At 51.7% G+C, this 13,459-nt stretch overlaps 1 protein-coding gene across 1 annotated transcript in view; it reads left to right on the plus strand.

Annotated features, from left to right (window-relative positions):
• Positions 1 to 13,459, plus strand: part of CACNA1C (calcium voltage-gated channel subunit alpha1 C) — a 609,830-nt gene that overhangs the window by 544,312 nt on the left and 52,059 nt on the right. Inside the window, exons 31-32 of the mRNA XM_063076446.1 lie at positions 9,630 to 9,713; positions 10,327 to 10,410. Coding sequence (XP_062932516.1) covers positions 9,630 to 9,713; positions 10,327 to 10,410 — 168 coding nt within the window. The remainder of the gene's footprint in view (positions 1 to 9,629; positions 9,714 to 10,326; positions 10,411 to 13,459) is intronic.

Genomic DNA, 13,459 nt, shown 5'->3' on the forward strand with positions numbered 1-13,459 from the left:
GACTAAAGAAAAGGGAAAGGACAGTGGCGTGGGACTAAGGACTCTGAGCATTTGAGATAAGAGGATAATGGTTAAGACGAGGTCATGTTCAGGAGTCGGCAGTTCAGTCTTGCCTCTCCTGATCTCTCCTCCCATCCTTTCCTCTCTTTGCCTCTGCCAGCAGCCTCTGTCCTCTGGGTTGCTGCAGAAGGCTCCCCCTTATTCCTCATGGCTCTGACCTGTCCTGAGCACCACCACAAGCGTCTTCTGTGTCTCCCCATCATCCACAGCCACAAGTCCTCTGTCAGGCCCCGGGCCCACTTCCCAGCCTTGTCCCCTCTTCAGTTCTGCCCACACCCTGCTCTGCATTCAGGTCCAAGGATCCTATTCACCTCTTCCATGTAATAGATAATAGAAAGCCCACGCCATCTTTCCAGGCCCAGCTCAAATGCTGTGTCCTTCAAGCTGCTTCCCACGTCAGCCCAGCCAGAAGTGGTCTCCACCATCTTTCAACTCTCAAAGCGCCTTTTTCTCTTTTCTGGCACTAAATCAGAGCTCTTGCTGGAAATGTCTCATCCTTCCAACAGGACTGGATAGCCTTGGAGCAGGAACATCTCTTATTCATCTTTCCATCCCTCCCAGTGCTCACACGGCAGCACCTTGTGCATGTCAGGAGCTCTGGTAATGTCCCTTGAAGGAAAGCAAGCCAGAGCTGGCCTGCACAGGCAGCATCCCCTGGGTGCTCTAAGGGTCACTCTAAGGAACCCCTGTTTCCTTCCTCACAAAAATGACTCCAGCCCCTGGGTCACATGCTCCAACATCCCATGAGGACAGCCCCTTCAATTCCCTACCCACCGCCACAAGCCAGCTCCTCTCTGGGGTGAGAGCAAAGCAGGGTGGAGAGTGGAGATGGCAGCCACTGATACCCACAGCCACCATCAAGGGCTCACAGGACCTCGTTGCATGGCCACCTACATTAGAGAAGTCCTAAAATGTGACTAGATGGTTTCTTCAGTGCAGAACTCAGCCTTTGATTTGTGATGCACTCAGAGGCTGCGCCAAGTCAGAGCTCTGGGATTCAGCGCTTCCAGCCTTCCCGGAGGATGGGACGCTTGGGGTTTTCTTGGTTTGCATGTTTTGTTTCATTGGCTTTTTGTAATGCCAATTAACATGCCACAGAACACATCTACAGAACACAGTTTTGGGAATCCGTAGGACCATCACAATGATTTGGGGAGGCAAAACTGATAGGTCGTATTTAGTGGGTGGGGCCAAGGAGGCTGAACACCTGGCAATGCATGGGACAGTTCTGCCCAATGAAGAATTACCCTGAGTGTGCTGCTGAAGCATTTGGGAAATGTTCATCCAGGGAACACCTCTTATCAACATGCTAAGTAGAAGACAATGCCAGCGCCACCTTCAGTGGTGGGTTGATGGCCAAGAGTCGCTGTGGGTAAAACTACCATCAGCAACATGAATGCATCTAGGATTGTGTGATTTTGTATCACCTCCCTGACTTGGAAAATTCAATTTAAAAAATCTCAAGAGCAAGCAAGAATGTTTCCTTTTTAAATATTGTATGGAAACTCAGCTATTCTTTTAGGCTAGTGGTCTTCAATCCTTTCTGGACCCAAAGCCCTCCTTTTTATTAGCAAATACTTTATAATACCTCCTTAATTTTCCTTAAATACAATTTATAGGAAACTTTAATAAAGTCACATCCATACACATAATGTAAATGTATATATGTGATTTTTAACTAACATAATGAGGAAGCTTGTGTTTAGTAGAAGTAAGAATTCATTGTACACAAAAAGTAGAGGGTAATGAGAGCAGAGGTAGGAGACCTTGGAATAAAGACTGAAGTTATAATGGGCAAGCCTTACTTGCATGTCACCTTACATAAATGATGTCAGAAGTCACACAGGATACTCCACACTTGTGCACTGCGCAGATCTGCCCCACACATTGCAGGACATTTAGCATCCCTGTCCCCACCCACTGAGTCCTAAATGCCAGGTTTGCCACTCCAATCATTGGGATGCCCCTGCAGAGCTCCACGACATGCCTGGAGGCCCCCCCACTCCCACACCAACACCTGCCTCAGGCTAAGGTGGGACTCAGTGCAGCCTCTTAGTGAATTTTAGTTGAAATCTGTTTATTCAAATTATTAAGAAACCACAGTGTCTCCCACCATCAATGGAACCCCTAGGCCAGAAGCTTACCACACATGTCACATTAAAAGGAGTGGGAACGGGAGATGGAAGAGAGGGAGGCAGCCTCCGAGGCCAGCCCGGAATCAGGAGGCCAGCGCTCCTGATTAGTGTTTATTCGTGAGTGTCCACGGGGTACAACAACCAGCACAAAGGGGCTTGTCAGGGAGGGGACTCCCCACTGCACCTCCTTTGCCCAGGATTTGCATACTGTTGCAACGTTGTGACAGGTGTCCTTCCTGCGTGGCGCTTGAGCGCTTTAAAGTCACTGCGAATAATGAAAAATAATTGTACGACTGCATAAAGCTTTCATGTGGGAAGGGTAGTATTAGCTATTACACTTTAATTATTTAATGGGGAAAATTATTCACACTGTGGAAAAAGCATGGTGGAAAGTACGCCTGGTTTCCTGCCACTGGAAAAGACACTGGAACCTGGGTCTGGTGGGAGGAGGAGAGACTCCCGGCCATGGGGCGCAGGGGCCTGAACCCGCCATACAGGCCAAGGCCACCGGGGCCAGGAGAGGCAGCTTCTGGGGAGAGCTCAAACAGCAGCAGTGGGCACTGAGCAATGCGCTGCACCGGCCACCACAGGCACTTGTCACAAGGAGCACACAAAACCCTCGCGGGAGCCCATGAGAGAAGGCATGAGCCCTCACGGTCCGTTCTGCATGTTAAGATGTGGGCAGGGAGAGGCTAGGTGGCCCGCTGCCCAGCTCGGCCTGCCTCTGGAAGTGAAGGCCATCTTGAGGGCCTACTTGGCTCACATCTCATTCACCGAAGCGGAGTTGTGGCTTGATGCTCTCGGCCGGGACTTACCTGCCCCTTCACAAAGGAGCAGCCGCAACGTTGGGGGGGACATGGGGACAGGGGCGAGGGGACGAAAGGCTGGATGGCAGGACCTGTCTGCTTTGGTTTTACCGTGCCTGCTCCAGGATCCAGGTGGGTTGGACAGGGCAGGGATTTGAGGGAGGCAGGTGGCTTAGCGGCCGCAGGCATCCAAGCTCATTCCCACGGCAAAGGAGCAGGAGGGCTCCTCCTCTTCCCACCCACTCCCAGCACTGCCGGTCCTCTGCCTGCCTTCTTCAAAGGGCAGTGGTGATGTTCATTTGAACCTGAAGTTGTCTGCACACAGGACAACGTATCTGCCGGCCTTGCTCTGCTCTAGGGACACGTCCATTCCACGCCCTAGTCCAGGAGGCTCCTATACAGAAATGGGCTCATATATTCCAGCATGAGTACTATAAAGCAGCTGTTGGCATCCCCCAGTCTACTCAGCAACACACAGGCAGAGAAAGAGCCTCCTGAGGCCCGGGAAGGGAACCGAGATCCAGCTTCCACCTGCTTCTAGTGGGGAGGCCACAGGATTCCAGAGATCTGGTCCACGTCTCTATGCCCGGCCTTGCATAGTTCCAGGTACTTAGTGCCCGTTGCATGTCAACGGGATAAATAAATGAATGAAGGCCTTCACAACGTTCCTGGGGAGGAAAAAGCTAATTCCAAAGAGAAATTGGAGCAGAAGGTATCCGGTTAAAAGTGTGCCTTTCCAGGAGTGTGCATTCCTCCAGCAGTTATGAGAGGAGCCTCCACCCACCTTGAGGCTCCTCTTGCCAGGGCAGGGACCCAGACCTCTGCCCACTCCTGCCCTGTCCTACAATCCCCAAGCTGTCTGTGCAGCATGTGCCTCTGGGTGCCTCTGAATGAACATCACAGGATGGGAGCCAACAGAAGAAGGCAGGGATCCTCGCAGCCCTTGGGCTGCCAGTGGCAGTAGCAGTGTGCTCCGCTGGGCCTTCTCCACTAGACACCACTCATGTCCATGATGACTGCAGTGTCTAGACGGCGCCCTAGTACAATGCAACGTGCGTTACCTCTGCTTGGTGTCAGCTACCATCGCATTCCACGATGCTGCACGAGGTCAACTCCTCACAGATGCACGCAGCCACTGCCAGCTGGGCTCGGATCCTGCCCCCACTGCATGCAGCCCCCATCACTCAGCCCCACAACTGAGGACAGGGAAGGCCCGTGCCTGCAGGAGCAGCCCCACCCACCTCACCTAACTGCCTCGGGTGCTCACCTGCTGGGAGCCTCAGCTCTCCCAGGGCCCCCAGGTTGAGGACAAGCCATCTGTTGGCCCTCCCGCCATTTTAGGCCCCGCCTCCTCTGGTGACCTTGGCCACTTTCTCCAGTTTCCTGTTGACTGTTGCTTCTTCCCCTGTCTGAGCTCCAGGGGTCACTTCAAGGCCCTGGGACCCAACTGGGGGCTCTCCCTCCCTACTGCACCCCCAGTCCCTTGTCATACTTCCTCTGCCCAGCCCCGCTTCCTCCCCGCTTTCCACCGTCTGTGTTTTGTCCTCTCTTCTCACTTTCCTATCCTCCTTCCCTTGTCCTGCCATTTACCTTAAATGGCCTTTCCCACCAACACCCTTCTCCATCTTTCTCTTCGCACATGATCTCCACAGGTGCTTCACTCTCCGCCATCTCTGCTCCTGGGTGATTGGGCTTTCTCTCCCTCTGACCTCCGCCCTCTGCCTCAGGTCCAGCAGCCCCCCACAGCCCACCTCACCACACTTGCTGGGGCTCCAGAAGGGTTTCCTCAGAAGGGAACAGTCAGGGTAGGCCCCTGGACCACTACTGGTTCAGAGTTGCCTCCCCACGGGTCAGGAAGAACTACCTGGTCTCCCCTGTGCTCGCTGCCTCACCCTCTCTTTGCCCCACACATCGGAGGAAGACGTGAAGGTAGGCAGGAAGGAAGAGAGCAGAGAAAGAAGTGAGGATGGCAGCACAGCAACTCTTACCGCAAAACTCCTGCGCATGGGCAGGTCTTCTTGTGGACTTCTGACCACCAGCCTCTGAGATCATAAGGAGGCTTCTGCTCTGGGGGGAGAAGGAACCAGAATTCAATGGCAAAGGCATGTGCCTGTAACCTCTTCCTCAGCAGTCCTGGCCTCTGAGATGGAGAATGGGCCCACCTGGCAGCCTCTGGCCGCAGGAGTGACTATGTCTTCCCTGGCAGGAATGGTGGCTTCTAGGAACCCAGCAGTCAACTGTCTACATGAACTTAAGTCTAACCAAAGTCACCAATCTCAAATAGTACCAGCCAGACTTAACTCCAGAAAGTCTTAGTGCTGGTGACCCGGAGGAGAGCAGAAAAGGCCTTCAACTTCCTCCCCCCGCCGCCCACACACCTAGGCTTTGCATCCCCTCTGCTCAGTCCTGCGCCTAAAACTGAACCTGTGAGTCCTATGTAAGTAGGAGGGAGGCAGATCAGCTCTAGCTGACAATGACCACAGCTCATATGTAGAGCTTACTTCAGACCAGGCACAGGTCTAGGTGCTTTGCTTGTATAGTCCCGGTTAATCCTCACCTTAGCCCTGTGGTTGGAAACTGAGCCACAGAGAGGTTACATTATTCACTCAAGGTTATCCAGCTATTACATGGCAGAGGTAGGATATGAACCCAGGCAGTCCACCTCCAGAAACCACACTCTTAACCACTACCCTGCCTCTCTCAACTTGGTATATCTGCAATGATGGAGCTGAATCAGGGCACAGATAATCCAAAGAAGAAAATCGAAAATTCTTGTGCATGTAAAATGCATCACATGATGCCATTGCAAAATTTTTCCTTTCTAATAATGGTTTGCTGAAGCTAATATCAATTTGGTCTACATTTTCTCAGCCCATGCCAATCAGGGAGTGGAGGCTATGCAGCCATCAGGAGAAGGGGTTCTGGCCTGGGGTACAAGCAGCCACATACAGATCAGCTGGTGGCAGCTGCTCCTCTGCCCAGGTGGCTGCACATGAGACCTTCCCTGGGATGGCCAGAGGAGAGGCCCATCTTTTGCACTCACCCCAGAGGCTGGGGATTTGAAAGGGAAAATCTGCTTAATCTGTAGCAATTGGGGACACCAGGGGAAGGCTCCGTCCCTTCAGGTGACCTCCCTGCGTGACTCTGAGGAGTTGGGCATCAAGAGGTTTGGTTCACCACTTCAAGGAGGGCCTGGAAAATTCCTTCCCCAGCCCTGACTCCCAACCATTTGGGACTCAGTCACCAGAGAAAGGAGTGATGGGTATAACCTGGCTCCTGGCCAAACTGATTTCTTAAGGAAAAAAGTCTATGATTATTTCCCACCCTCCCTCCTCCATTACACCCTCAAAACCTCTATTACCAGTGGTTTCCAGCAAATGAGGGGTGCACAAGGACAAGTGTGTTTGTGTGAGAGAGAGAGAGAGAGCGCGAAAAAACGGCAAGAAATATTCCTCCCAGGTCCTTCCCACTGAGGAATGTGGCCAGGTGTGGAGAATATGGCCTCGGACAACGTGTTGCCCAGCATAGAAGAGGATATGGGCTTTGTTTCTGGGAATGGGTGTGGAACGGGTGGGAGGAAGGGGCTGTTGGAGGGGCTCCACTCTGGGAGAAGGAGGCTGACAAAAGGAAAGGAGACCTGAAGGCTGCGTCTGGAACCATCTTCATGGTCCGGCTCAGTGGACTGTTGGGCTCATGGGACAGAGGGCCGGGAAGGTGGGTGCATGGGCCAGGGTGAAAGCTGCCTCTTAAAGGGACCTTGTCAGCTCCAGACATGCTCCCTCACCCCCCTGCATTCTAGCCCTCAGGGCTGGGTCCACATGAGCCCTTGACAACAAGGGAACTGGTTGGTTTCTGCAGCCGGTGGAGGCCCACCAGGTAGTTTGCCACAGGACAAAGAGGGCAGGTAAAGCCCCAGTGCCTCAGCCTTAGGTGGGCAGAGGTACAGGTGAGGCACTAATCCCAACAGCGCCCAGCAATCCTAATCCAGCAGAAGCCTCACACAGGCGCCGGCTGTGGCAAGGGGGAGCCACCTGTCTCTTGCCCTCCTGGCATCTGCACATGTACAAAGAAGTCCAAGAGGGGGGTGACCAGGGACACACAAGCAGGAGGCTGACAGGGTCCCTTTCGGTAGCAGCCCTTCCCCAGGTGTGACAGCTGATTAACCTGCGTGTTTATCTGGTTTTCAACGCGTAGCCCTGCTCTGCTCTCTGCCTTTCCTCCTTCCCCTTTCTCGTCCCTCAGAGGTGTTGCAGACCAAGGCCAGCTCACCCACTTTGTTTCAGGTCTCTCTGGTGGGTGAAAAGATTCCAACTCACCCTCATTTCTCGAGCACTGCGACTTCACCTTCCTGCCTTTCCTCCCACCCTCATACCCAAATAATGTTCTGTTGCCACGTTTTCTAGGCCGATGCTGAGCCTTCCTGGATCTGCTCTTGCTCCTGTTTCTCTCCCTTTTCCTTGACCCCCCTCCCTTCTGAAATTGCTTTACCACAAAGAAGGTATTTGTATCTAGAGACAGTCCCCCAGCGTTTTCCAATATCTAACTTTTAAAAACACGCACATTTACTGTTCATTTGGGGTCTTCATGCTTTGCCCCCTCCCCCGAAAGCCAGCGCTCTCCTTTTGCCTGTGAATGATACTGAGACTTTGAGAGTGAATTGGTTGTCTCCTGCTCATAGCATGTGACTTAAGTCGGGGAGAGAAGTTTCTCTGCCTCAAAGGCTCTGGTATATTTAGGAAAACACCCTGGGAAGCCAACAAGAACACCACAATCTCAAGCTGACCCTCACCTAACCCACACCCTGGCCAACATCCGCTTCCCAAGTCTGGCTGTCCAAAGTCTCCGCAGTGGCGTTTCTGTTTTCTTCTGGCAGAAATGCCTGGGAACCAAGAGACCCTTCCCCATGGCCTGACCTCCCACACTAAGAATAACAGCCCTGGGACAGCATGTCTTGAGGTCCCTTGGAAAGAGGGCATGGCTGGGAAGTGGGAAGTTAAGGGAGCTAGCCAAATAGAGCCAGGAGGAAACGGAAGAACACAGATTTGTGGCTCTTGTGAGTAAAAAATTAAAAGGGAGAGTTGGCAGCCTTCAGAGAGCTAGGGAGAGAGGTCTGGGGAGCCCTCGAGGGCCTCCGTGTTCACACTCACCAGCCTCTAGAAGCCCATCTCCTGGTAGCTCAGGGAACAGGAAAATGCTGGTCCTACTGAACAAATGCAGCCAGCCCTGTCTTGTCTGCTTTGCAGAATATTCGTTAAAGAACTAAAGGAGCAAATGTTCTTTCTTAAGGAAGACAAATCTCTTTACTGCTAGGTCCTTTCCACTCCACCCATGGGCAATGTAACTGCCCTGTTCCTGGGGTTTCCTGAACTGTATATACCCTATGTGCTCACAGAACATTGCTCTCTCAGATCCCACACCTCCCAAAAGGAAATGGTCCAGACCCAAGCAACCCCTCTGCTATTTGTAAAGAATTCACCCACCCAGGACTTTGAGATCCTTTAGTGCTCTGGGACAGTCTATTTCTTGGTTGACCAATTGTCCAAGTACCTCAAAGAAAAGTCTTTCAAGAATGCTCATCTCTTCTCCAGATATGGTATCAAACAAATAAAATCTACATCTACAGGACAAAGTGGTGAAGTCAGGACCCTGGTCTTCCCCTCCTATGCCAGCATCTCTCCTCCGTGGCACCACTGCCTTTTCCCTTTCCAAGAAGGCAGTGTCCCCACACTGGCTACCCAGCCTGCCCTACCAAACCTGCTCTCAGGAAGGGCTTCCATAACTTCTCTCACTTTGGGTGGCATTTGCATTTCAGTAGGACCCTGCGTCAGAATGACGATGTTAGGGAAGGAACCTGGGGAGGTGCTTAGGAGACATCCCAGAAAGCACCATCTGGAGCCACGTAAGACACTACCAGACTGTGAGACCGACCTCGATTGTCTCCTCTCCATTAGCACAGCCTTTGCCAGGGTAGAACCATCCCTAGAAACATTTGGGCATGTAGGAACAAGGGTTACCCTGATTCACTCCGCACAGAGTCCAGCTTGTTATAGGTATTGTTTCAGTGATTCGATTCTTTTTTATTTCCGAGCTTTCCATGAGTCACCTCTGAGCTCAGGTAACCACCCTTCAGGCCACACTGATTGCTGTGGTGTCCAGGGCCTTCTTTATTCCCAGCTTCACCGTGGGACCACCGCCCATTCACCTCTAAGGGGCCACACACCTGTGTTCCTTCCCTCCAGGCAGGCCCTCCTGATGGAAGAGAACCAGGGGTGCAGGGGTGCTGGATGTGGACCCATACTCCTGGGTCCCAGCCCACTGCCACTTGCCCTGCACTGTCCCCACCCACTCCTGTCCCCGATGGGAAGTGGAAAGGGCCTCTGTGAAAGGGGGAGGCAGGGAGGATCTGCAGGATGGGGGCCGTGTGGCCAAGGGAGGGTGGACAGGAGGTTGGGCTACCCGCCTCCCTGCGTCCCTTCCCTTCGGGGCTCCTGGCCACAGTGAGGGTGTTCGCAACTCCAGCAGCAGCACTGAGGAGCCTGGACAGTGATTCTGGTGGTGGTGTTGCTCTGTTCTTGTCTGTCTAACATTCCTTTTTAATCCCCGTCCTGCCTGCCCCTCCCTTATGTAGGGTTACTTTAGTGATCCCTGGAATGTTTTTGACTTCCTCATCGTAATTGGCAGCATAATTGACGTCATTCTCAGTGAAACTAATGTGAGTATTACTCTGCCCTCCCCAGGAAATCTCCCTCCTTCCTCCTCTGCCTCCTCTGTTTCTCTCTCTCTCACACTCTCTCTTTGCCTCCTTTTATTTTTATTTTTAATTTCCTGTTTTTACCCGCCTCCAGTCATGCTTTTTATTGAACCTGCCGTCGTCCTGTGGGGAAAAAAAGTGGGAGCTTCTCCTCCTTTTTTTCCGCTGGTCCCAGCTCTGCCCAGCTGTGCTGGACCCGAGAGCAGGAGCCGACCGGAGGGAGCAGGCAGCGCGCTGGAAGGCACTGCCCGGCCCCTCCCCGGCGGCCGCACCCCAGCGGCCGCACCCCGGCGTAACCTTTGAACTAACCCAGCTTTTGCCAGGCCTCTCCACCTTGCGAAAACCAGGGTACCCAGGTTTGAGCCGCCAGAACTGTAGTGGTAAGAGAGTATTTAATACGCCCACGTAACCTCTTTCTTTTCTCATTTTTTTCTCTTCTCTCCCTCCTTTTCATGCTTTTTTTTTTTTTTTTCATTTTTCCTCTTCCCTTTTGTTTTGTTTTTCTCCTTTGTTATTGGTTTTTTTTTTCTCCCTCTTCTCTCTCTCTTTTCCTCGGCTCCTCTGCCCCATGCAGCACTATTTCTGTGATGCATGGAATACATTTGACGCCTTGATTGTTGTGGGTAGCATTGTTGATATAGCAATCACCGAGGTAAACGTAAGTACATGGCGTCTGTCCCTAACTGTCCGTGCCTGCTCTAACACTCATCTGTTCTCCCAGTTAATTTTTTTCCTTCATTTTATTTCCTCCTCCCCACCTTATTTTTATTTTGTTTTTATTAGTTTGTTTAAATTGGTTTAAAGGATTTTTTTCTTGTCGCTTTATTTTGAAAAATTTTAATTTTTTTCTTTAATTTTTTTTTAAAACTTTTTTGGAACGCATTAGGACTTCCCTTCTCCTTTTAAGTGTTGATTGCTGCATTTTTTCCTCTCTCCCTGTACAATCAGCCTGGCATGACTCACACTGTATGGGAGGATGCAGCTATGGGGATCATGGAGTGAGGACAAGAGGATGTTTACAACTTCTGGGCAGCTGCTGGGGCAGGGACCCAATCCTCCTTAAACCCCCACCTTCACCTCCAGGTCGCTGCCTCTCCCCTCTTGCATCTTGGAGAGGAGCTCTCTCAAAGTGGCATGCTCGCAGCTGAGGCTAGGCCTCTGCCTGCATTGTCAGCATAGCCCACCCTGGCCCCAGACCACCGCACTATCTTCATGGTGAATGGGCTCTATTTCAATTCCACATCAGCAGCTCGTGCAGGCAGCCTGACCCCTGCAAGCTCATGTGAGAGAGAAGAAGGGAACCATCATGCTCAGACTCTTGTTTGTGCCCTCCTCTCTGGACAAGCTAAAGAACCAGGTGGTTGGGTGAACTACCAAGAGCTCTTCTGAGGGGCTTTTCCCCCAGTTGCTATGGAAGCAGACTCCATGTGAGCACCTCACTCTCGCACAGGAACCACCACAGGGGATTGACTCATGCACCTGCCTGGCCTCCCCCCACCCCCACCCTGTTCCCCAACCCCTGCTAGCCCTCCCCTGGCTCCCTGGCCCCGGGCAGAGCCCCAGCCCCACAAGGGCTCGGCCGCCTTCTCCGCCCACCTGAGTTGCCTCCTCCTATACAGTTCCTACCAGTTTCTGCACATGTCTTTTTGTTACCTGGCATGTTTAAATCTTCTCTCTTTATCTGTAGGCAAAGCCTCTTGCGGTTAGTCTTTAACATGTGTTGTTTAATTTTTCATCATTATTTTTCCTTAATTAAGAGACTTGGTAATGTTTGCATAAACCTTTGATGCACTGAACCATTGAATAACAGCACGGAGCAGACGCTTTAGAGTTTTGATCTAAGATATTTGAAACAACCCTCCCAAAGTCCCCCGCCTCCCGTGCATCCCCCCTCCCCCTCCCCACTCAGATGAACTGACAAGTCATCTTACCTGCCTGATCTCACTGGATTGGAAGCCCCTCTGCTTCTCTCCCAGCAGGTGGGCTTTGGGAGGAGGCTGTTATGCTTTCCATGTGTCCCCTCCAATAGCCTCTCGCCCCTCCCTGCTCACCCAATAGCTCCAGATTCCATTGCCCTTCTGCCCCTCTGTCTCCAAGAACAGTGGGCTGTCTTTGTCTCGTGGTGTGTGAGTGTGTGCGTGTATGTGTGTACACTCTCCCTTAACTTCATACAGTAAATCTTCAGATCATTCCAAAAAGCCAGTCTTCCTATTCATGCTCTGAGCCCCCTCCCCTCAGCGCCTCCCCCTTCCTGAATGTACTCCCAGTTTCACAGGCTGGATGAGCTCTAAGCCCATGTATGTAAAGGTCACAGCTCTGTGCACAGCCTGGACCGTGCAGTGCTCTGCACGGGGGAACTGTGGGGAAACAAACAGGAAAGAGATGACAGCCATGGGCTATGCCTTAAGAGGACTTCCTCTTATAGACAGCAGTGCAGACCCTGTGAAAACCCATGCAGAGACACTCAGAGCCCCGCAGCAGGAAGGTACAGGAAAGTGACAGCTAGTTGCCCTGGGATGCAGAGGTCCCACTGCAGTCCCAGAGGATGCTTCGGGTTCTTTTCACTGTTGGCAAGGTCCATATCACTCTACCTGCCATACTTTCCTAAACTGTTCACATTTTTCAAAGAAAAAGCAAAAAAATTTTTTTCTAGAATATAAAATTTCTATAGAAAATGTAGCTGTGTTGGAGGGGAGGGAGGGAGGGTGCAGGAGAAGAAAGGAACTGAGATCATCAAGCAGACCCCACATTCGTATGATGGCATTCTCCAGACAGCCCACGTTTGCGCTACCTCATTTAACTCTCCCCTACCCTGTGAAGTTGACAGGCGAGGATTCTCCTCCCCACGTGCTAATGCTAACAGTGATGGTGGAGAGATAGTGTCTCTCCATCCGCACCGCTGGATCCAGGCTCGTTCACTTCTCCCTAGGCCAGAGGTCCTTGATCTCTGTAACCCACCACGACCTTTCATAAACATACACACGTGTTCCCCTCTGGTCTACTCCCACTGGCCAGGATTTATTCAAACCTTACTTCCTGTGATTTGTATTTTAAATAGCCACAGGTTTTTTGCGTTTTTGTTTTTTTCACTTTCTAAATAAATAATTTACCAGCCCACCCTTGGGCTTTGATGCACTTCTCTCCTCCCAACCTCCCCTCATCCCTTGCCAGACACTCTGCACTCTTCCACCTGAGGAGCTGGGTCTGCAGTCCCACTGAATGGCCTCAGTGCATGTGACTGAGAGCAAGAGGAGGTGGCCAGAGACCCTACCCTTACTTCTGGACTGCTTTCTCCCCTCTCCCACATAACTAGTGGCTTCTGAACAAAAAGGAGCAAATGTAACATCACCCTAGGCAGGAAGGCAGTTTGGAAGAGGAAGTTCTGGACTTGAAGTCGGAACACTGGCAAATTGTTGAGACTTGCTGGTCTTCCTGTCCAAGTGTTAACCAAAACGCCCTGAGACTTTGTCTCTCATCTGTCAAGGAAGACAACGTTATGGTGATGTGTGCTGAAGCTCAAATGAGAGTATCTATTTAAAACTCGGGGTAAGCTGTGAGTACTGTGGCATGCAGAGGCTGTGGCACTCAAGTAATGACATCCTTTCTAAAACCCTGGTGGGATAACTGGGAGGGCCTAGTCTCTAACCAAGACCATTTCGTTAGTCTGTCGTTCACAACCCACAGACACTGTTAGGGGCCATGACAGG

Source organism: Cynocephalus volans, chromosome 1, assembly GCF_027409185.1.
Source record: "Cynocephalus volans isolate mCynVol1 chromosome 1, mCynVol1.pri, whole genome shotgun sequence".
NCBI lineage: Eukaryota > Metazoa > Chordata > Mammalia > Dermoptera > Cynocephalidae > Cynocephalus > Cynocephalus volans.